Source organism: Lagenorhynchus albirostris, chromosome 1 (genome assembly GCF_949774975.1).
Source record: "Lagenorhynchus albirostris chromosome 1, mLagAlb1.1, whole genome shotgun sequence".
Taxonomy (NCBI): Eukaryota; Metazoa; Chordata; class Mammalia; order Artiodactyla; family Delphinidae; genus Lagenorhynchus; species Lagenorhynchus albirostris.
The window spans coordinates 22205491-22228376 of NC_083095.1; the positions used below are offsets into that span (position 1 = coordinate 22205491).

At 37.6% G+C, this 22886-nt stretch overlaps 1 protein-coding gene across 1 annotated transcript in view; it reads left to right on the forward strand.

The window, feature by feature from the left end:
* The first annotated feature begins 2592 nt into the window (after positions 1-2592).
* The window catches only part of CEP128 (centrosomal protein 128), a 424502-nt gene continuing 404208 nt past the window's right edge, over positions 2593-22886 (forward strand). The window contains exons 1-3 of the mRNA XM_060166154.1: positions 2593-2700; positions 4511-4665; positions 22722-22883. Of these exons, the coding sequence (XP_060022137.1) occupies positions 22737-22883 (147 nt within the window). The 5' untranslated portion in view covers positions 2593-2700; positions 4511-4665; positions 22722-22736. The remainder of the gene's footprint in view (positions 2701-4510; positions 4666-22721; positions 22884-22886) is intronic.

Consider the following 22886-nt stretch of genomic DNA (forward strand, 5'->3'; position numbering starts at 1 on the left):
GGACCTGAACCTGCTGACGTCCTGATCTTGGATTTGCAGGTTCCAGAATTGTGAGAAATAAATTTCTATTGTTTAAGCCACCCATTCAGTGGTATTTTATTATGATAGTCCTAGCAAACCAAATACATCATGTAACCTCTCTGTGCCTCTATTAACATTGTTTGTGAAAAAAAAACTATGCACTGCAGGTGGTAATCCTTGTGGGTTTTTCCACCTCTAACTTCAGGTGATTCATCTTGACTATGGTTTTGGGGTTGGATAATGTGTGCCCACCATATCAGTTAAAAGCAGTTAAGGTCATTTGGTAGTTACAGGCACATTTTGTGTAAAATCTTTTTTTTAAAATTGGCTTTATTATTTTATCTCTTTTGTTAAGAAGGAGAAAGAGTCTATGATCTGACTTCACTGTATTTTTTCTGGATATCATATCTGTGTATTGAGAGCACACCATATGACAGAAAGCTGCTGTAAATTTAATAATGTATTTTAAAATTTCTTCATCATAGTGAACTCAAATCTGATTCTCTATCCATCAGTCCCAGTTGTATACTCTGATTTTGCTTTTTTGTTGTTAATATCACTTTAAAAATGGGGTCCCCAGAATTTAATCCAATTTTCTAAATGTGGTTGAACCAAGGAAGAGAGGTTGTGGAAAAATCAGCTTTTATTAATTCATCCCAAGATTACATTAGCTTTTTTGGGTAGTCATTCTTCCTGCAGTTAATCAGATATCAATTTCTCAGGAAGTTTTTTTATGTCTATCTATAGAAACCTATGTGGTACTGTCACCTGGGTTTGTAATAATTTGTTTAATAATCTATTTCCCTCACTTGACTCTAACATGAGGGCAGAGACTATGTTGTTTACCTCCTCATTTTTACTGCATCTTCAGTGTCTAATACAATGTCTGGATCATAGAAAGATTCAGCATACATTTGCTGAATTAAATGACTGATACATTTGTTTTGAAAAATCAAAATGTGAATAAATGGAGTAATTATTATGCTTCCACATGCATCTGGAGCAAGTTTAAGGCTGTTCTGAATCACCTTAATTTCAGTATCAGGTGGAGCACATTCTTGAACACAACTTTGAGCAAATAGCTTGAAGATAGATGCAAGTACATAGGTAGATCTTTAGAAGAATTATTTTATATTGAAGCTGAATATAAAATAAACTTTACCTCAGTGTTGTCCAGAGAAAATATTTGAATAATTCCAATATATATTATTTATGATTTTGTGTGCATGCATGCCCCAGTGGGAGTGGGGGAGAGAGAGAGAGACAGAAAGAGAAAGAGAAAAAGAGAGAGACAGAGAGAGAGAGAGAGGGAGAGAGAGAGAGAGAGAGAGAGAGAGAAATATGAAGGAAGAGTGTGAAGTGAGGAAAGGCTGAGAAGAGAAATAACAATTTTAATAGGTTAAGATCCTGTAAACACAGGAGGGGCTTAGAATTTAGTGGAAGAGACCAATTGGGAAATGGATAATTATGGTACAGATTATTAGAATAAGGAAACTGCATAGTTTAAAAATGTGATTTGGCTCTTCTTGAGGTAGCCAGGAAAGCTGTCACAGATAAAGTGAAATTTGATTTTAGCCTTGAGGAGCAAAGAATCAATGGTCTTTGTGGCAGAGCAGAAGGGAACAAAGCTCCAGCTGACTAATTTGACTTTCCCATCTTCGTAGCTTTTCCAAAGTTCAATTTTTTGTCGAGGTTTTTATCATCACCTTTTCATGACTGAAACCAGCTTCTCTGAGTGGAATATGTCTCTCTCATGTTCTAGAACGACTGAGGTAGCAGCAGCCATGAAGCGACAGTCTCATATACCTTGGGTTTGCCATTAATGAACTGTGTGGTTTTAGGCGAGTCATTTACTCTTTCCAGGCCTAAAAGGTTTAATTAGATAATCTTCCCTGTTTGCTTCCAGTTCTAAGAATTTGTGAGCCTTTAGAAAAAGACATTGGGATTGACATATATACACTAATATGTATAGAATAGATAACTGATAAGAACCAGCTGTATAAAAATAAATAAATAAAATTAAATTAAAAAAGAAAAAGAAATGAAAAAGACATTGGGTCCTGGTATTAAGGGGATTTTTACATTTCAGTGCTGGAAGTTACGCTTCCCTGTTCCCCAAGGAGTAAAAGAAACATAGTTTGTGTTAGTATTGCAGCTACTTTGATTTTTTTGTTATTTTTTACAAAGTAAATATTTTAGACACTTCTGATTATGCTAGAGTCAGGGCTAAAGCAGCTCTCAGCTCATTATCTGGTGTTTGTCGCTTATAGGAGTTACTGGCCCTTTAAAAAATAAAGAACAGGGCAAGAGGGCGAGGCCGAGGGACTCAGGTGCCAGCTAATTCGGCTTCTTCCGGAAAAGTCACCCCAAGGCCAGTCGTATGGCATCCTGGGAAATGCAGTTTCTTTTGGGGCCGCACTCCCCTAGTAACTCCTTGCTTTTGAGCATGAGACGAACTACAACCCCCAGAGGACCAAGTGGTAGCAGCGGGGCCCTGTACACTTGCCGCGGCTGGGCGGCTAGTTCAAGTTGCCATAGCTGCGAGTCTGGGGAGAGCAGAGTCGGTTGCGTCGCTGCGTCCAGTCAGTTACACCTTCTGGGTCACTGGTGGCCGCGGGAGCTGGTTGGGGCCTCGGCAATGATCCGGCATTAAGGACCTGGGGTCCTCTTCTGTCTGAGGTACCTGCGCCCCACCGTCCCCTCGCTCTTTCTTTACCACTTCCCTATCCTGTCGTAGACGTTTTAGGTCCCGCTTCCCCTCGTCCCAGGGGTGGGGACGCCAAAGCCGCCCGGAGATCTGGGGTAAGGCCGTGGATGGGTGGTGTGTGTGCTAAAGTTGGGGGAGACGGCGTGCCTGGCACCCCGACGCCCCCCTCCCTCGGCTTGGGTGTCCACAGTCAGGTCCTGGTCAAGTCATGCAGGGAGTTTGAACTTCGTTCTCTTTGAGAGCGGCTTGTCCTGCCACTAGGAGCTGTGAAGCTTGAGCTGTCAAGGAGTTTGGCCTCATTTGGGATATAGTTGGACGTCTTGTACATGTTTTAGAGTCACAAAAATTTGCTACCTTTGGGAACGCTGTATCAATGACTTGTCTTTCCTATGCCAACATGGGAGTTGCCCCAGTGTCAGCTGTTGAACAGCCCCGTATTTGAGTTATTTCATAGAAACACCTGACATTGAATTCCAGCTGCATCCTTTGTCGGTTTGATGAAGCTCAGTCACCGTCGCGGACATCTGGTAAAACCGCTTTGTATCCTTGTGCCAAGTGTTACGTAGAGTATCTATCTAACACAGGGCCTGGGCCATTGGGAGTGCTCAATATTAGTAATTTATTTTTATTAACTATACAGAGCTGTGCTAATAGAAACATAGTGTGAGCCACACTGCAAGGTGAAATTTTCTAGTACTCACGCACACTAAACAAGTAAAAAGGAGCTGGTGGAATTTCTTTAAGTAATTGGTTTGGCACAGTAGATCCAAAATGTTTTCATTTCCACCTGTAGTCAGTGTGAAACTTGAGATATTTTACATCCTAAAAAACTTTAAAAAAAGGTGCTAAGTATTGCATCTAGTTTACATTTATAGCACATTAGCCACATATGGCTAGTGACTATTGTATTGGACAGCACAGATAGAAGATTAAAATTTTGGTAGTTTCATGTTGGCACAGAGAAATTTGGGGGTGTCTGTGACTCACAGAATGAAGGTAGTAGCTGCTTTGTTAAAAGAGTTAAGCATGCATCATACCTGTGTCCTCTCTGCCATTGCATGACCTCTGGGTCAACTTGAACTCTCTTGACTGTATGTTTTGATTAAGAGAATACCTTTTTTCTTGGAGTGGTTGATAGATGTATTCTCAGATCTGTTTTTTCTGTGGACAACCAGCAGTTCTGTGGATAATTTTCAATGGATTCTTACAGACTACTTTGAAAGGCGTCCCAAATAACTGAGAATATTTCTGTCCACAGCTCTTAAAACCAAAGGCATTTTACTTTTACTTATTTAATTGCAATACTAAGTGTAGGAAGAGCTGGGCAGTTTATAAAATATTTCCTTTAGGAGTGCTAGCATGTAGTTCATTTACTGGCTTGGAAATACAGTCAGGCCATTAAATTCAGAAGTAACATATTAATTTCGTTACCTGCCTTAGTTTACCCACTGAGAGACATGCTTAGGGATAGTATCTTTGGCTAGACTTGGGCTACAGTTCACACTGCGACATGCTCTAGCCTGCCCAAGGCATGACCAGGTATGGGCGGAAGTCACCAGTGAGGAGTATGCTGGCTGGGCACTTGGGTGTGAAGAATTCCTGTGACTTCAGTGGGCCTTTTGCATGATCCAAGGAACATTTTCTCTGTTCTCTGACTTGATGTGATATATTCTCTGCTGTGTACACAAACTGTACATAGGGTGAGCTTATTTTTATCTTTAATTGTTTAAAAAAAAATTAAGGTTGTGGGTGTGTTTTACTCCTTGTTTCATTTATCTGTAGGTGGTTTGGGGAAAGTGTAGGGGCAACCAAGATCATCCATTTGACTAGGCCTTTTGCCCTGAACCTCATGAAGAAATGATAGGAGGCAGACTTACGTGCCTAAGAAGAGCACTGAGCTCAGAGGACAGCAACACAGAGTTTTGGGGGTGTGCTTTGTAAGTATGCTTCCTCCCTGAGTTTCTGAGATAACATATTTTTGCATATTTATAGTGGAAAAGAATATGGCAACAAATAGGCTTTTAAGGAGCAAGAAACCCCTTTCTAACATGCAGTATCACAATTAAATAGGATGGTTGTACATGCAGTGTTACAAAAATTCAGGGGAACAAACTAGATACCTTAATAAAAGCAATAATAATGCACCTGCTTCTATTAGACAAGTATTTGAGAACCTATTTTGTCTCAGGCCCTGTATAGGCACCTTTTACATGTTGTATATAATACATTTATTATCCTTCTGTTTCTTTTAGAAATGAGGCAATTGAGGCTCAGATAGGTTATTTGATTTGCTTGGATTCTGCAGCCAAAAGAGTGGTCTTCATCCCCAGCTCTTCTGACTCTAAATCCCAGTCCTGCCCACTACACAGAGGCCACATTGTGGTCTCTGATTGCCCTCTAATAGGGTTTGATTTGCGGTTAGTATTTTTATATTGTGTACCATATAAGCCACGTTTCTTGTTATTTATTCATCTCTTTAAATGTTCAAAGGCTTCTATTATCTTTCTTAGTTTTTTTTCAAGATATCAATATAATGGTCTTTATGTTATTATTGAGGTAAGAGGTAACTGTATCTGTGATTTCTATAAGTGTATGTATGCAACATAAATTGTCATTGATAATCAAGAGGATAGTGTTAACTCAGGTTTTGCATCATAGATTTAAAATTCGGGACACTTTAGCATTTTCACGTTTCATTTAGATAAAGGGCACTTAAACATGTAGGGAAGACCGATTGGGGTCTTGTAATAACACTTTGTCTAAGATAAATGTGTAAAAGGTTCTTAGAATGAAAGAATATTAGAGCTGGAGGGGCCTGTTAGGATAATTTAGTCCAGAAATTTTCAACTGCAGTCTTAACACATTTGGGAGTAATATAAAAATAACCTAGAGTAGATTCACTGTAATCCATGTAATAATGTCACTGGGTTGATTCTAATATGAAATGTTTCAATATATTCATACTATTCTGTAGTGTTTTTCTTTCTTGTAATAATGTACATATAAAATTTTACCTTGTCTCTTAACTGCTACATAGTATCCCAAATGACTAGATACATTTAATGTATCCCTTATCAGTGGATTTGTGGTTTTTGTTTTTCTTTTTACTACTATAAATAATTCTGCCATGAAGCTCTTTTACCGACATCTACATCTAAGGGTATACATACATCTTATACATACATCTCCTTTTGTTTTTCTTAGGGATATAGTTATAGAAGTAGAATCTCTGGGTCAAAACATGTGCATATTACTTATTTTTACTTGCCAGATTGTTCTTTAGAAAAGCTATCCTAGTTAATATTCTTACAGCAAGGTGTGCCCTTGGTGGTGAGAACTTTTTTTCACAGGTACAAAACAGATAAAAAGGAATATCATTACTTTAATTTGCAATTTTTTAATTAGTGAAATAGAATATATTACATGTATTCTGTGAATTGCCTGTTTATCCTGTGGACCTTTTACTACTGGAATGTTCTTTTTTCTATTTTTTTAAAGAGATGATAAATTCTTTGGTTTTCATATAATCCAAATATTTTTCTGAGTTTTTACTTTAGTTCTTCAACCTTGTTTCTGGTGTCTTATTAATAATTATGAATGATCCTAAGAGGCTTATCAGGTCTTTATCAGATATTTAGCACCTCCCTGAAATTCATATAACCCTTGATATATATCTGTACAATACTGGTACTTGGATTGTTTGGGAGATGGGGGTATTTGTGGTTACATGAATCCATTTAGCTGATGAACATTTAAAATCTACTTTATGAACAGTGTTTGCCATGAAACAGGTACTCATGAATGAATGAGCTCATAGATGAATGAATAGGTGAATTAAGGCTAAGCCTGAACTAGGCTTTTAGTGAAGACAGACTTCTTGGAAGAAGTGAGCTCTGATTATTTAAAAAGAAAGAGGGACTTCCCTGGTGGCACAGTGGTTAAGAATCGGCCTGCCAATGCAGGGGACACAGGTTCGAGTCCTAGTCTGGGAAGATCCTGCAAGCCGCGGAGCAACTAGGTCCGTGCGCCACAGCTACTGAGCCTGTGTTCTAGAGCCTGTGAGCCAAAACGACTGAGCCCGCGTGCTGCAAATACTGAAGCCCACGTGCCTAGAGCCCGTGCTCCACCACCGCAATGAGAAGGCTGCGCACTGCAAGGAAGAGTAGCCCCCACTCGCCGCAACTAGAGAAAGCCCACGTGCAGCAACAAAGACCCAACGCAGCTGAAAATAAATACATAAATTTATTAAAAAAAACGTTAAATTAAAAAAAGAGATAATTTTATAGATTGTAGGAAGAAGGAAAAAGCTCGATGGCGGGAGAGTGAAGGCTTTAAAATGGCAAAAACGGGTTAGCTTATGAGTGGTAATTGGTACATTAAAACAGTACTGAGAATGGACACAGATAGTAAAGAGCCTAGGTAATTTGGAGTGTGTAGAGCTTTATAGTACCAATAAATAATAATTGAGGAATGTAGGTAGCTGCAAATAGCAATGAGAAAGTGATTTGCAATAATTCAAGCAGACCTAGGTTTGATTCAGTTATAAGTTTTAACACATTCAAATGAATTTGAAATGATTATCCTTGTTTACTCTAAAGACATATCAAGTATTCATATTTATACCGTTTTGCAGTTCAATCCATATTGTCTGAGGACTTAAGATAATTAATCTAGGCTATTTACTGCAAAAATTATTTCATCCAACATTTATTTAATTAGAATCACCAATTGCAAAGTCCTGTACTTTGAAATTTGTTTTTTGGATTAATCAGACAGTGTAATAAGGAGAAGTTAATTGTAAATTCATTAAAAAATATTCCAGCTACACACCAGGCGCTATGGTCGGTGTTGAAATACAGCCACGAACAAAGTAAATGGAGTCTATGATGAGATTTAGAGACTAGAAGGGAGACAGACAAGTAAACAGCCAGTTAGCTATGTCTGGGCTGTGAGGAGTTGGTGTCCAAGGTGGGCTGTTGGCCCAGGGTTAAGGTGGGGGCAGTGAAGGAAGGCTTTCTAGAGGAAGTTTCCTCTGAACTGAGACTTGAAGGACAAGTAAGAGTTAGCCAAAGGAAAAGGAGTGAAAAGAATGTTTAGGTGGTGAATCCAGCATAGGTATAATGGTGAGATGAGCATAACATATTTGAGAAATTGAAAAAGATTCTGTGGTAGGAATAATTACATACTATGGACATTTTAAATTATTGTCTTGCTATAAGTAGGGAACTATAAGTATGCAGACAGAGAAAAGATCACTTCTGGCTGGAGATGGAAGGCTTCGCTGAGATTGTATTATTTGACCTTTACCTGGAAAGATGGGTGGAATTTATATAGGTGGCAATGGTCAACAGCAGACGGCATTTCAGTCAGACCTAATGGCATTATTGAGGGATGGAAGTGGTAGGAGAATAGCTGGTGTAATAGCTAAATGTAGGCCTTATATTTTCTGTGATTCTTTCGTTAAGAGAAGGGTGGCTTGATTAGGGTCTTGAATTCCTGATTCAAGAACCTAGACTCAATCACATGGGCAGTGGAGTGTCAGTGAAGGTTGGAATGGATAGAAAAAGACTCAGAGAAACCATTATAGTGGCTAGTAATGAGTTAAGAAAAGTCCTGAATTATGAATGGCGCTGGTGGTAATGAGAAGGGATACATACATGGTTAGGAATCTGGGCCTTGAAGAAAGGCTCACGACTCGGCTCTGCTGTTGGAAGCTGTGTAACCTTGGGTACCTCACCTAGCTTCTTTAAACCTCTTATCTACATATCATGATGACAATGGTACTTACCTTGTAGGCTTATTGTCATAGAGCAAGCTGTGATGTTAGAGCATTAGCTATTCAGCATTATTATTTCAACTTTTGTTTTTTGAAAGTTTTTAAAATTGAGGTTCTTAAGTGGAGTTTACATCCATGTACTTGCAGTAATTCAGTGTTTCAATGTAACTGGTTTTATATGATATTGAGCTGTATTTTATTATAGTTGGATTCCTTTCTAATTCTATATCTTTAAAATTTTTATGTATACATTTAAAAATATTAAAGGAAACAGTTCATGGTACAAAGTATTCCAATCACCTTTTAAAAAAAATTAGAAGTTTTTGTTATATCTTGGAAAGAATATATACATCATTCTTTTTACCCACTTTAAAAATTAAGAATAAAAAATACCAAACTCTTGAGTAATCATATTTCTAAGTACAGTAAAAAAGTGTTCCAGTTCATTATTATAGAAGAGTTAAAGGGAGATCTAAAGATATAAAGTAAAAGAAGAGTGGGGGAAGAAAGAAATATGGGGTTTCAGAAAGAGTGGAGGAAAAATATTCATAATACTTTTTTTTTTAAGTTTAAGGCTTTAGGATATGATTTCTGGAAAAAAAAAAAAAGGGAATGCTTTTCGGCTTGAAAGAGGTTGTAAATATTCCTAATACGAGACAGGATTATTTAAAACACATCTTAAAATAGCTGTAGAAAATTGGATGTATAGCAGATTTACATAGTATTAATACTTTATTATCTTATACTGTATTCATTATATAAACCTTTAGTTCTGAGTAAATGGGTACATATGGAATAGTTTGGCCTTAAATGCATTGGTTGTGTGTGTATAGTGGGGGGAATGGATCGTAAGAAATATGGTAGGGAAGGACAAAAGAACCCCCAGACATTTCAGTGATTGGACAATGTATTTGGAATTTACACAGTTCTTTTGCATCTAAGAATGCTGTGGAAAAGGCACTGGCTTAGAGACACAAGATCTAGGTTCCAGTTCTGTTATTGTAACTTTATCAAAGCAATCATGAATAAGTATTTTACTTAAAACTTTGTTTTCCTTTAGCAACAAAAGTAAAGGGTTGTAATTATACCAATTTTATAGGATTCAGGTGGAGATCAAAAGAGAAAATGCTAATGAAAATTCTTTGTAAGCTATAAAGCAATATGCAAATTTAAGGTATAAATAGCAATAAGAAATATTTCCCTTTCTTAAAATTTTTAATGTTTTGTTCACTAGGAAAGTCAAGAGGAGTTTCTGTTTCTACTTGAAAAACTAATAGGAAGAAAACAAGCTTTATAATACACTTAAGAAATAGTATGTTTCTTTTCTTTTTTTTTTTCTTTTTGCAGTATGCGGGCCTCTCACTGTTGTGGCCTCTCCCGTTGTGGAGCACAGGCTCCGGACGCGCAGGCTCAGTGGCCATGGCTCACGGGCCCAGCCGCTCCGCGGCATGTGGGATCTTCCCAGACTGGGGCACGAACCCGTGTCCCCTGCGTCGGCAGGCGGACTCTTGACCCCTGCACCACCAGGGAAGCCTGTGTTTCTTTTGAAAACCTTAACGTTACAGGGAACAAATAAATATCTCCAACTGATATTTATGATTACTTTCTCAAAAATTGGTGGCCTGTCACTTGTTATATCAATTGTTAATGCTTATTTTGTGCATCCTAGTATGAACCTGTCCTTTTTTGCTTCTACGGTTAGAAGAGGCTGAAACCAACCTGTTTTCTCAAGGAGAGCAGGCTCGAGAGGAAACGTCAGGAAATTAACCATCTTCTGAACCAAATCAAATGACTTACTAGTAACCTATATATATCAGTTGGCCTTTACTGCATAATAAATAAAACCTTGCCGGTATACAACAGTACACTTCGTCTGCTTATCTTGGCTAGACTCATTTGTTTGAGCTCAGCTGTCTGGTCTGCTGATCCAAGCTGGAAGCCACTGGGGCAACCACGTTTCCCACACCTTCCGGTGGGATAGCGTGGGCATGTCCTCATGGTGATGGAAGAGTTGTGGGGGAGTAGGTTCCAGTGCGTAATCCCATTTCAAGCATCTGCTTGTGCCATGTCAGCGAAAATCCAATTGGCCAAAGTAGGTCAAATAGCTGAGCTCAGAGACAGGGGGTAACTCTACCTATGGTGGGAGGGCAGTGCATCTTGGGAGGGGTGAAGAATTGGAGCCAGATTATGCAAGGTACAACACTGTTCTGCATTTAATTTCTTCTATATACAATAGTGTGAAAACATTCTAAGTAGTTTGCTGAAAATCAAGTCCTTATGCTCAATGCTTGTATCTTGTTCTGGTTTTACAGTGTATAGGCATGGCTAATATCGAAGCTGTATTACTCAATTTTTCCCTTCTGGTCTGTAGAGGAAAGCATTATCTTTCGAGCATTTAACCTTGATTAATTCTTCACAGCTGAATTGCTCATTTTTAACTGGAGAATGAGGCTGATAAACTTCCTTTGTCTTGGTTCTTTATCCAAAATAGGGTTACAAACTCAACTGCTAATTGGGTAACACACTGCTGAAGCAGGCCCAGTGGGGACTGCAAAGGGCAAAGGGCAAGAGGAAGGTACATGACAAACTCCAGGGCAGAACACTATTTACGTCTGTGTTGCCATGGGAAAATTCATCCCCAGTGTTGCCAGATCTTTGGATTTTTCTAGAAAAACTGGAAATTAGATTTTTTATGTGAAGTCTCTTTGTTTTCAAATTAAGGTTTTAAGGTAACACAATGAGTGTTATTTAAAAATACATACTGGTTGGCTGGATTTGGTCTATAGTTCTCCACTTTTCATCCTCTGATTTAAACAGAATGGTGTTAGAAACTCGGGGATCCTAGCTCTGTCTTTGCCCAGGCTGATCTCTTGCCCAATCTGGAACAGTTTGGACAATTATTAGGGGTTGGCTGCACCCCTAGAGGGCTGCATTATTGTCTGCTGTTTCGGGAATAGTGTAGTTTGTATTTATTTTTTATCTGTCAGCAAATAGAGAGAGTACAATTCTAGGGCTTAACTACAAGTAAGAAATCCATCTTCTGTTTGTTAGCATCCATTTCTGTTTTTTTTTTCTCTTGGGTTTTTGTTTATTGTTTTTTATCTTGACATGTTTTAATTTAATTTTTTAAACTGCCTCATTTATTTTAGAAGTATGTGTAGGTGTAAGAGTCTAAAATATCTGTGAGACAGGGAAAGAGTTGTTAAGTAACTTTATTTTCTTTTAAAACTGCACTAATTTTTAACAAGTGGCAGATATATAATCAAGCAGCTACTAGTTTTATCTCCATGTCTGAGTAAACAGTCATTTTGTATGCCACATAGCCTTCTCCAGAAATGCCCCTGCCCCCTGCTTGATGGGTCCTGGTCCATGTGACTCTGCCTTCTTAACTCTAGCAAGGGGAGCAAAATGGAGCCCGGGGGCTGAGTCCTCCTGGCATCATCCATGGAGTAGAGGTATGTGTGTGTGAGAGAGATAGAGGAAGGGAGGGAGGGAGGAAGGAGGAGGGACGAAGAGAGGAAATGGATGGCAACAACAGGAATAAGTGGAACATACAATAAAAAATCAAATCTAGTGTATTTGGGATATTAGTATATGTGTGTTAGTATACATATATACTTAATTTTGTAAATCAGAAGGTCTCAACTGGGAATGATTTTACTCACCCACCCCATTCCTGCCCCAGGGGATATTTAGGAATATCCAGAGACAGTTTTATAGCCATGCCCTGGTGGAAGGATGGGAGAGCTCTGCTTATTTGTCTCTTCTCTAGTTCCTCTGAGACAGATGGTTTTTAACTGAATCTCATTTCTTTGTCTCATCCATCTGTCAAACTTCTCATCCTTCCAGATGGGTGGAAAGATCCTAACCTGACTCCCCTGGCATTTTGTCATGTTACTTAGTTCACCATATATAGAACTTTTACAAGTCTTTCTCTCCCATCATGGACTGTGACTTATTTACTTTCATCTTTCATTTTTGATTTAGTGACGATTCAGTAAATGACGAATGCATGAATCTGTTGTACCTCTTTGATTCTGTTGCTGTGGCTTATATTATCTCCTGGCTTAACTGAGAACTAGCTACTGGACTGGACAGTTGACTTGGATCTTTTTTTGTGAGGAGACTAGAAGTCCTCATTATGTTTAATTTTATTCCCCAACAAAAGATAATAAATTCAAATTGTAACATTACAATAAATTACATTTAATTTTTTATAAATGTAATAATTAAATTACATTTAATTATTCAGGAGCAGGGCAAGACACATTATAATTAGCTCCCTCTTATGCGTCCTCGTATAGGTGGTAATAGATGCTGTTGAGTAGCCCAAGCAGTCTTAAGCTAAAGATTTGGCATGAGATCTCAACCACTCTGTCACCTTGGAAAATGTCCCCGCCACATGGAGCTGGCCTTGGGTTGTGGGCAGTTGATGACTTGACGTTTGGTGTTCTTGATTCACTCTCAGTCCAGCAGATCTCCTCCGAGTGCCAGGTGTGTTAGAGTTCTGGGCCTTGTGGTGTCAACAGTGAATACGTAGAGTAAATGCCTCCCCTCATAGAACTTACATGAGGACTGGAACAAAATCCACACTTCTCTCAGCCTTGAAGCTCTCCATGTGCTGTCCGCCTGCTTCTCAGACTTCATCCCATGCCACCTTACTCCTTGCTCTCTGTGCTCCTGCCTTTTGCTGTTTCTCAAACCTGCCAAACTCCTTCCTACTTCATGCGCTCTGCATTTGCTCTTCCGCCTGTCTAGAATTCGGTTCCCCCCAGATGTCCGTGTGACTGGTTCCTTCTCATCATTAAGTTCTCTGATTATGAGACCCCTGTCCTGACCACTTTTCTCTAAAAAAGCTCTCCCAATCCCAGTTACTCTTAAATATTCTATTTTCAATTTTAGTTTTACTGGAGTATAGTTGATTTACAATGTTGTGTTAGTTTCCAGTGAACAGCAAAGTGAGCCAGTTATACATATACATATATTCATTCTTTTTTAGATTCTCATATAGGTTATCACAGAATATTGAGTCAAGTTCCCTGTGCTATACAGTAGGTCCTTGTTGGTTATCTGTCTTATATATAGTTGTGTGTGTGTGTGTGTGTGTGTGTGTGTGTGTGTGTGTGTGTGTGTGTGTTCATCCCAAGCTCCTGACTTATCCCTCCCTGCCATGTTTCCCCTTTGGTAACCATAAGTTTGTTTTCGATATCTGTAAGTCTGTTTCTGTTTTGTAAATAAGGTCATTGGTATCTTTTTAAAAAAAATTTGATGCCACATATGAGTGATATCATATATTTGTCTTTCTCTGTCTGACTTACTTCACCTAGTATGATAATCTCTAGGTCCATCCACATTGCTGAAAATGGCATTATTTCATTCTTTTTTATGGCCGAGTAAAATTCCATTGTATATATGTACCACATCTTCTTTATCCATTCCTCTGGTGATGGACATTTCAGTTGCTTCCATGTCTTGGCTTTTGTAAATAGTGCTGCAGTGAACATTGGGATGCATGTATTCTTTCGGATTATGGTTTTCTTTGGATATGCCCAGAAATGGGATTGCTTGATCATAGGTAGTTCTATTTTTAGTTTTTTAAGGAACCTCCATACTGTTCTCCATAGCGGTTGTGCCAATTTACATTCCCACCAACAGTGCAAGAGGGTACCCTTTTCTCCACATCGTCTCCAGCATTTGTTGTTTGTAGACTTTTTGATGATAGCCATCCTGACCTGTGTGAGGTGATACCTAATTGTCATTTTGATTTGCATTTCTCTGATAATTAGTGATGTTGAGCATCTTTTTGTGTGCTTTTTGGCCCTCTGTATGTCTTCTTTGGAGAAATGTCTATTTAGATCTTCTGCCCATTTTTTAATTGGGTTGTTTGTTTTTTTGACATAGAGCTGCATGAGCCGTTTGTATATTTTGGAGATTAACCCCTTGTTGGTCTCTTTGTTTGAAAATATTTTCTCCTATTCTGTGGGCTGTCTTTTCATTTTGTTTATGCTTTCTTTTGCTGTGTAGATGCTTTTAAGTTTAATTAGGCCCCATTTGTCTATTTTTGTTTTTATTTTCATTACCCTAGGACAGCAGTCCCAACCTTTTTGGCACCAGGGACCGGTTTCATGGAAGACAATTTTTCTATGGACCAGGGCAGGGGGGATGGTTTCAGGATGATTCAAGCTCATTACATTAATTTGCGCTTTATTTCTATTATTATTACATTGTAATATATAATGAAATAATTATACAACTCACCATAATGCAGAATCAGTGGGAGCCCTGAGCTTGTATTCACTTGCCACTCACTGATAGGGTTTTGATATGAGTCTGCAAACAATTGATTTGTTATGGTCTCCATGCAGTCAAACCTCTCTGCTAACGATAATCTGTATTTGCAGCTGTTCCCCAGTGCTAGCATCACTGCCTCAGCTCCACCTCAGATCATCAGGCATTAGATTTTCATAAGGAGTGTGCAATCTAGATCCCACACATGCACAGTTCACAGTAGGGTTCACGCTCCTATGAGAATCTAATGCTGCTGCTGATTTGACAGGAGGCGGAGCTCAGGCGGTAATGTGAGCGATGGGGAGTGGCCGTAAATACAGACGAAGCTTTGCTCACTCACCCGACGCTCACCTCCTGCTGTGTGGCCTGGTTCCTAACAGGCCATGGACTGTCTGGGGGTTGGGGACCCCTGCTCTAGGATGTCGATCAAAAAAGATATTGCTGCGATTTATGTCAAAGAGTGTTCTGCCTATGTTTTCCTCTAAGAGTTCTATAGTGTCCAGCCTTACATTTAGGTCTTTGATCCATTTTGAGTTTATTTTTTTGTATGGTGTTAGAGAATGTTCTAATTTCATTCTTTCATGTGTAGCTGTCTAGTTTTCCCAGCACCACTTATTGAAGAGAATGTCTTTCCTCCATTGTATATTCTTGCCTCCTTTGTTGTAGATTAATTGACCATTGGTGTGTGAGTTTATTTCTGGACTTTCTGTCCTGTTCCATTGATTTGTATTTCTGTTTTTGTGCCGGTACCATACTGTTTTGATTACTGTAGCTTTATAGTATTGTCTGAAGCCAGGGAGTTGGATTCCTCCAGCTCCATTTTTCTTTCTCAGGATAGCTTTGGTTATTTGGGGTCTTTTGTGTCTCCATATAAATTAAAAAATCTTTTGTTCTAGTTCTGTGAAAAATGCCATTGGTAATTTGATAGGGATTGTATTGAATCTGTAGATTGCCTTGGGTAGTATAGTCATTTTGACAGTATTGATTCTTCCAATCTAACTTTGATCTTATATGAATTTACCAAAAGGGTTTGAGGAGATTAAGTTACAGAGGAGGACTGACATAAAGAAGACAGATACAGGTGATAATTGTTTGTACATGGTAATCTCTGCTGGTTTGTTAACTTTTTCTCTTGAAGGATGAGGCAATCACACGTCCTACAGCTATTGAAACAGTGAGAAATGTATTAAAAATTTTGAACTTGGTTAGTGATTAGGCTTAAAATACACTCCCTAGCTCCCCTGACCTCCTTTAAATATCAGCATCATTACCTTGAATATGTTCTTTGAGGACAGCTGCCTTGGACAGGGACGTTTGAGGCACTTGGAGGCCACAGAGGCAATCACCTATTTAACATGCACTAGTCAGCCTTTGTGACACATTACCCCTGATGCTGGTTGCTTATCTTTTATGGAACAGCTTGCAAATCCTAATTGTTTTAAACTGGCTCTGAGGAAAAGAGGCTTGAGAATCAATAAGTTACAGCTCTCATACATACAAATGTGCATCACTATAATGAAGACAATCTGATGGCTCTTTAGGTCAAATAAAAAAGAGGTGGACTTGAAAGTTTGTAAAGACTCACTGCAAGTTCTCTTATTAAAGGGTTGAAATTACAGGGCTGAATGCAGTTTTCTTCTCTCGCAGTGTTCAGGTTTGCATATGGGCATTTGTTTTTGATGGATAGATCCTCAGTGGGAGAGAATTGATGAAGGGTTCATTACTTGCTCTGGTGGCCGTATGTCTTCGTTATAAGGTTCATTAAGGCAGAAACAACAATATTTATGCCTTTAAATACTGATGTGTTGGGAGCAGCTAAATAAACTATTCTAAGAATTGTACCATCTGTTTTCAGACCCAGAGCTTTCTCTAAGTCTCTGGAGACTTTCACCCAAGGTCACCCATCTTAGTCCTCTCCAGAGTCTTGGAAGAAGCTCAGCGTCTGAAAAGCAGACAATGTAAATAGTACTGCTTTCCCATCAATGGTAAATTTTGTTGTACCAGTAGGTGGTAGTAAGCTGCAGAGAGTATTTACTGCTTTTTCTCCAGTTAAAGGAAATGCCTTTCTCACGTTTAACCAGGATTTAGGTGATTCAGTTTCTTTAAATTGTTCTTTAAGAGTTCTTTAATCATTCTTCAAATTTAGCAATTCTTTTCTTTTGTCAACAAACATCATGCTGAAATTTCTTATGGTAATAAGAATGCATTTCTAATCCAGCTGAACTTTTTTCTTTTAACTCTTTAAAAATGATGAAGATTTTTCTTGAGCGTACTAGGTGTTTTTCTACTAGTCTTAATAATTCTTCTTTGGAATTCAAATTGTAGTAATGATTAAATATCATTCATGAACCACTTTAAATTTGTTTTCCAAAGCAGAATTTGATTGCATAAGCCATGCCAGTACACATTAATATATTTTCACATAGTCCTTCAATTTTTAAGTTCATTCCAGTATTTAGGATGTTTAAGAGAATCATTTTTTGAATCTAATGACTGTCATTCAACAAAATTGCAAAGAAAGAATCATACATAATTTTAAAAAAATCATTCTTTTAGCTCACAAACTCATGATAAATGGTTTCTTTGGCCAGCCAGTACTCTTCAGTATGAAACATTAGAGATTGGCATTGAAATCCTAATTCTTTAGCTCATTGGTGAGAACTGGTGCCATGACCCTACCTAGATAGATGTTAGGAGACTAGGAAGAATGGTCAGGTAAGTTGCCAGGAAGGAAAAGGAAACAGCTGCTAGGAAAAAGGGGGTTCTGAATGTATAGCTTTTATTTAAACACATTTTCCAGGTTGTCAACTTGTTGTTAATCTGCTATCTCTGAAGGGGATCTTTATATTTGTTTTTCTTTCTTTTAACTATATATTTTTCTTTCTGATTATTCAATCATTGTAGAAAATTCGGGAAGGATAGGAATGTTTAAAAAATAGAAATCGGCTGTAAACTCTACATGGTAAATACATATACTTTTATTTTCTTCCCCTTTTGTCATTGTCCTTTCCTGCTCCTCTAAATTGGTATATGGGTAATTTGCATTCACATACAGACATCATATAATGTTTATTACAAAATTGGGATTCATACTTTTATCCCTTGCATTGCTGTTTAATGTCTCCAGAAACAGGGTTTTAATGTCTGTGTACTGTTCTACTACCTGTATGTACTGTGTTTTAACCATTCTCTTATAATTTGAAATATAAGTTGTTTTTATTTTCCCTGTATTATCACTTCTCAGTAAATATCCTTATATATAAATTTCTGTATGTATTTCGGATGATTTTGTTAGGGGAAATTTTGGAAGTGTAGTTGGTAGGTTAAATGTACAAACTGCTGACATAACACACAACTTATATCAACTTACACGTATCCAGTAGGAGAGGTTAGGAGTGTTCCTTCCCCTACAACCTGGCTAACATAGACATAATTATTTAAAGGAAAACAAGTTAATGGGCTAGAAAAGCATCTCACTGATAATTTATATTTCTTAGGTTTTAGATAGAACAGTTTTGCATGGCCATGCATATTTGTTTTTTTTATGTTACTGCTCAGTATGCTTTTAGCAACATGGAATGAATCTAATACTTTGGGCACAATTTCACTGGGGGGAAGATTTTCAGAGGCCTGAAAATCTTATTTTCATTAATGCCACTGATATTAGGGTAAACAGTACTTTTTTAAAATTAATTTTTTACTTGTAGTATAAAATAGTACATTCTTAATGGTCAGTGAAGAGTGTATAATTGGCGCTTACTGTTTTGTGCTTCTCTTCTTAGTTATCTTAAGGAGCTCTTGGGAACTATCTTCATGGGCCAACTCTAGTGGCCACTCCTTTCTCATTTGTTTCTCTTTTCCTCCATCAACTCCATGTCTGGGGAGTGGAGGTGTTGGCTGACTGGCATCTTTTGGTAAGATTGGACCTCTGCCACCATATCTGCCTTCTGCTTTGTGACGTTTAGGGTCAGGTGCTCTCTCTGTTACCTATGAGAGGCGTGTTTGACCTTTTGAATTGTCTGTAATAGTTTTAGAAAGTGCTAAGTTTTTATCAACAATAAAATACTAATCTAATTTCTATTTTTATTATGAACAGATTCTTTAATGTCTTTAAAGTCCTTCAACCCTTATGACACGTAATTGAAGTCCTTTCATATGCTATAAAAGTGAATGTTTCATAAGCTATTAAAAAAAACCATGCAAAATTCTCAGATATATCTCACCTTAAAATCTTGATATTTCTACAGGAGTTCCATCAGATGCAGGAGTTTGAGAATCTTTTATTGCTCAAAGTAATTGAAATTAAAAGCTGAAGACTTTTGTGTGAAATAGTGAAATTCATTCTGGAAAGTGTGATTTTTTTCTTATTAAAAGTATGTAATCCTTCATAGGGGTGAGAGGTTTTTCTTTTTTAATGTGACAATTACAAATAATTTAGTTAATGCTGTTGTTAATTTTGTGTAATGCTGCTAAGATTTTCTGTTTTAAATTCATATATCCCATGTCTTTACTTGTTAATATTTATCAACTGATTATAATGTGTTTTCCATTAAGAAAGACTGCAAGGTACATATACCTGCGGTAAAAGTATAGAAGTGTGGTGTGGAAAGTTAAACACAAAATCATTCTGGTAGTTATCCCAGGGGAGGTGGGGCAGGAGTAGTACTGGGTGGAGGGTAGTGTGAGAGGGTACTAAGACTTTATTTATAGCGTTCTAAATATTTTATTAAAAATATTAGAAGCACACGTGTCAGAATGGGAAATAACAATATTAAGAATATATTCTTTAAAATAATAGGGAAATAAGGTGATAGAAATAGAATAAAGAAGACAGAAATAGAAAAGAATAATAACATTCTAGGTAGTAGATACATGCGTGCTTGTTATATTAGTCTCTACTATTTTATATTTTAAATATTTTCTCAAATTTTAAAAAATAACCATAAAATTTTCAGTTATCACTGTTTGTAGTCAAATTGAAACTCAGACTGTCTGCTCATTAGATGAGTCTGATACACCATTTATATCCATTGAAGTTGTGTGTAGATAACTGATTATTATTAAAAGTTTGGTACTCAAAAAAATCAGGTTGTCTCATAGATGGTTATCTTGTTTCCTGCTCTCACCAGTAGCCATTATAGTTAACATCTGGTTTCCAATGTTACCTTTTTATTCTGCGTGGTATCCTAACTCCAATTTAGTTTCCAGAATTTTGACTTATTAAAATGATATTCATTATACTTTTAGATACAAAATTTTGACAGATCCAGGCATAATTATTATTTTCCATTATACAAGAAGTAGAAGGAACAGGAAATAAAAACCCCTTTACTCTGAGGCCAATGATTTGATTTGTTTTTAAGGCTCTTTATTATATGCAGCATAGATATGTCACTTAGTTTTTTTCCTGGTGCCTAATACAGATTTCATATTGCTACTTGATTCCCAGCCTCCCTCATTTTGATATTTTTATGCTTAAATGAAATGAGAGGGGGTTGAAGAGGCTGTAGACAACATGTGAACCATGGCCTGCTGCTGCCTGTAATGATTTTTACTAACTCTTAAGATTGTTCGTAAGTAGTGTTTAGGGGACAGCAGAGCAAAGTAGAATGAAAAGAATACTGAAGGTAGAGAAGTCTGGCTGAATCCTGGGTCTGCATCCTTGGTCTGCTACTTAAAATCATTATATGGTGTTGGACTTGTTACTTAACAGCTCCCCCTCAGCATCCTCGATAGATTAGGGGCTAACTGCCCATTTTAATAAGTTATTATGAGAATTAAGTTGGATTGTCTGTGTGAGCATCTATATAGTACTTCGCATTGTAGCAGGCTCTCAGAAAATGTTGATTTTTCCTGTTTTCACTAATGGAAAATGTTGGAAAGTACATTTACATAGAGCAAATGATTTTAGGTCATGTGGCATACATAGATTTATGGGTGTGCTCACATGAGTGCACACAGGCGTGCAAAGACACACACACACACACACCCGTGATTTCCTAAGTATAAAGGTGAACTTTACATTTAAGATTTCTTCTTAAGTTTATTCTTTTGGATTTAAACAGTTGTGATCCTCCAAAATCATAGCCAAACAATTGCTTCAGCCTGTTTCTTGTTCATGTTTTTTGACGATAGAGAGCTACATCGTGGGCATTGTACCTTTGTACTTCTAGACAGGGGAAGGGGGCGAGAACCAGAGAAGAGAGGTGAGGAAGGAAGTTGAGAGACCTGGGCAGAGGAGAGGCTCGAGTGTGACAGGTGTTTGCTAGCCCTGTCTCAGCCAGTTCGAAGAAGTTGGATGTTCCGTTGACTCTTTTCCTGGTGCTACAAGGACAGACTGTATTTCACTTTGAAAAACCTAAACTCACAGCAAGCTTCCTTGCTTATCTTTTTATTTAGTTTTATTTTAATATTTTAAAAACATGACTACTTTCATTAAATGCTCGAGAATCTATACATATTTAGCAAATTCCCTTTATCTTGGCTTTAGATGTATGGTCATGTACTTCCCAGATGCATTCAGAATAAAGATCCAAAAATTTCAGATATTCTTGATTATTAAAGAGAGGTTTCATCATACTGTATTTCAAAGGCCAGAAAACTGGCCATATAGATTTTAGGAAGATTATAACAATTAATGTTAAAATAAAGATTATGTTAACCTTCTATTAAGCAGAAGATGAAATTATTGGAATACTCAAACTTTCACTTTTGATAATTGAATTTTCTCTGATGCTTCTTTGTTACAAATATATTTCATTTCTTCAATTTCTATAAAAGGTATTCTGAAACTTTTGAGATCGTCTTGCATGAAATAATTTTCTTTTGCATTAGATTGAAAATCGAGGTAAGGATGGGAGGAAAGCATATTTAGAGACTTTTCTACTGATGACATTATATTCAAGATGTTTGGCTTTCTGTTTTGGTGGAGATGTTGAAGATTCCATCTTCTCACACACTTGTTATTGTAGAGTTTGTACCTCTACTACTGCATTTGTTCAATTCTATATTTTAAATTAAGGTGTATGAGAGTGTTCACTGTACAGTGAATGGAATTCTTTTATTTTAGGTCATTCTCTGTGTGTTGTATTTTTGTTTAAAGATGCACATGTTCTCATAGCTTAGTAGAATGGACATCAGACTAGGGCTTCCCTGGCAGTGCAGTGGTTAAGAATCCACCTGCCTATGAAGGGGACGTGGGTTCGAGCCATGGTCGGGGAAGATCCTATATGCCGTGGAGCAACTAAGCCTGTGCTCCACAACTACTGAGCCTGTGCTCTAGAGCCTGTGAGCCACAACCACTGAGCCTGTGCACCACAGCTACTGAAGCCTGTGCACCTAGAGCCCATGCTCTGCAACAAGAGAAGCCACCGCAATGAGAAGCCTGCACACCGCAACAAAGAGTAGGTCCCGCTGGCTGCAACTAGAGAAAGCCTGTGCACAGCAACAAAGACCCAATGCAGCCAAAAATATAAAATAAATAAATTAAAGAAAAAAGAATGGACATCAGACTAATATTGAGACCTGCAGGTTTTAGCCTTAGAGAATATCTGTGGTTTTTTTTTCTTCTTCATTGTAGAGATACCAATCTATATGTCTCATATACCTTACAGTGTTGTTGGTAGAGTTATGTGAGATACTGTATGTGAAAGAGCTTATAAAATTTAGGAGCATTGCACAAAACTAAGTGATTATTATTATTTGGAGTTGTAAATGTCTGAGGAATTGCTCATAAACCAGAAAAAACAAAGGAGGGAGAATTACATGTGGAAATGACTTGTGTTTTCAAGCTATGTGTTAGAAATTATGATGTGGCAAAGGGCTAATGTAATAAATACTTTAAAAGATCAAAAAGTAAATAGTTAAATTAATCTCTTATTTCTGTGCTCTTTACCATTTGATTGACCTTGACCTGGATTTATTTTTAAGAATTTTTGCACCTCAATGGCAGAATCCTCCAACGATTCAGACCACTTCCGCTCTCATGACCGATTGGGTCGATGGGCTGCCAGTTCAATACACAGGGAAACTCGAAATCGACCTACTGTGGATGTCACTGAGAAGGTCAACACTATAACAAGTACTTTACAGGTT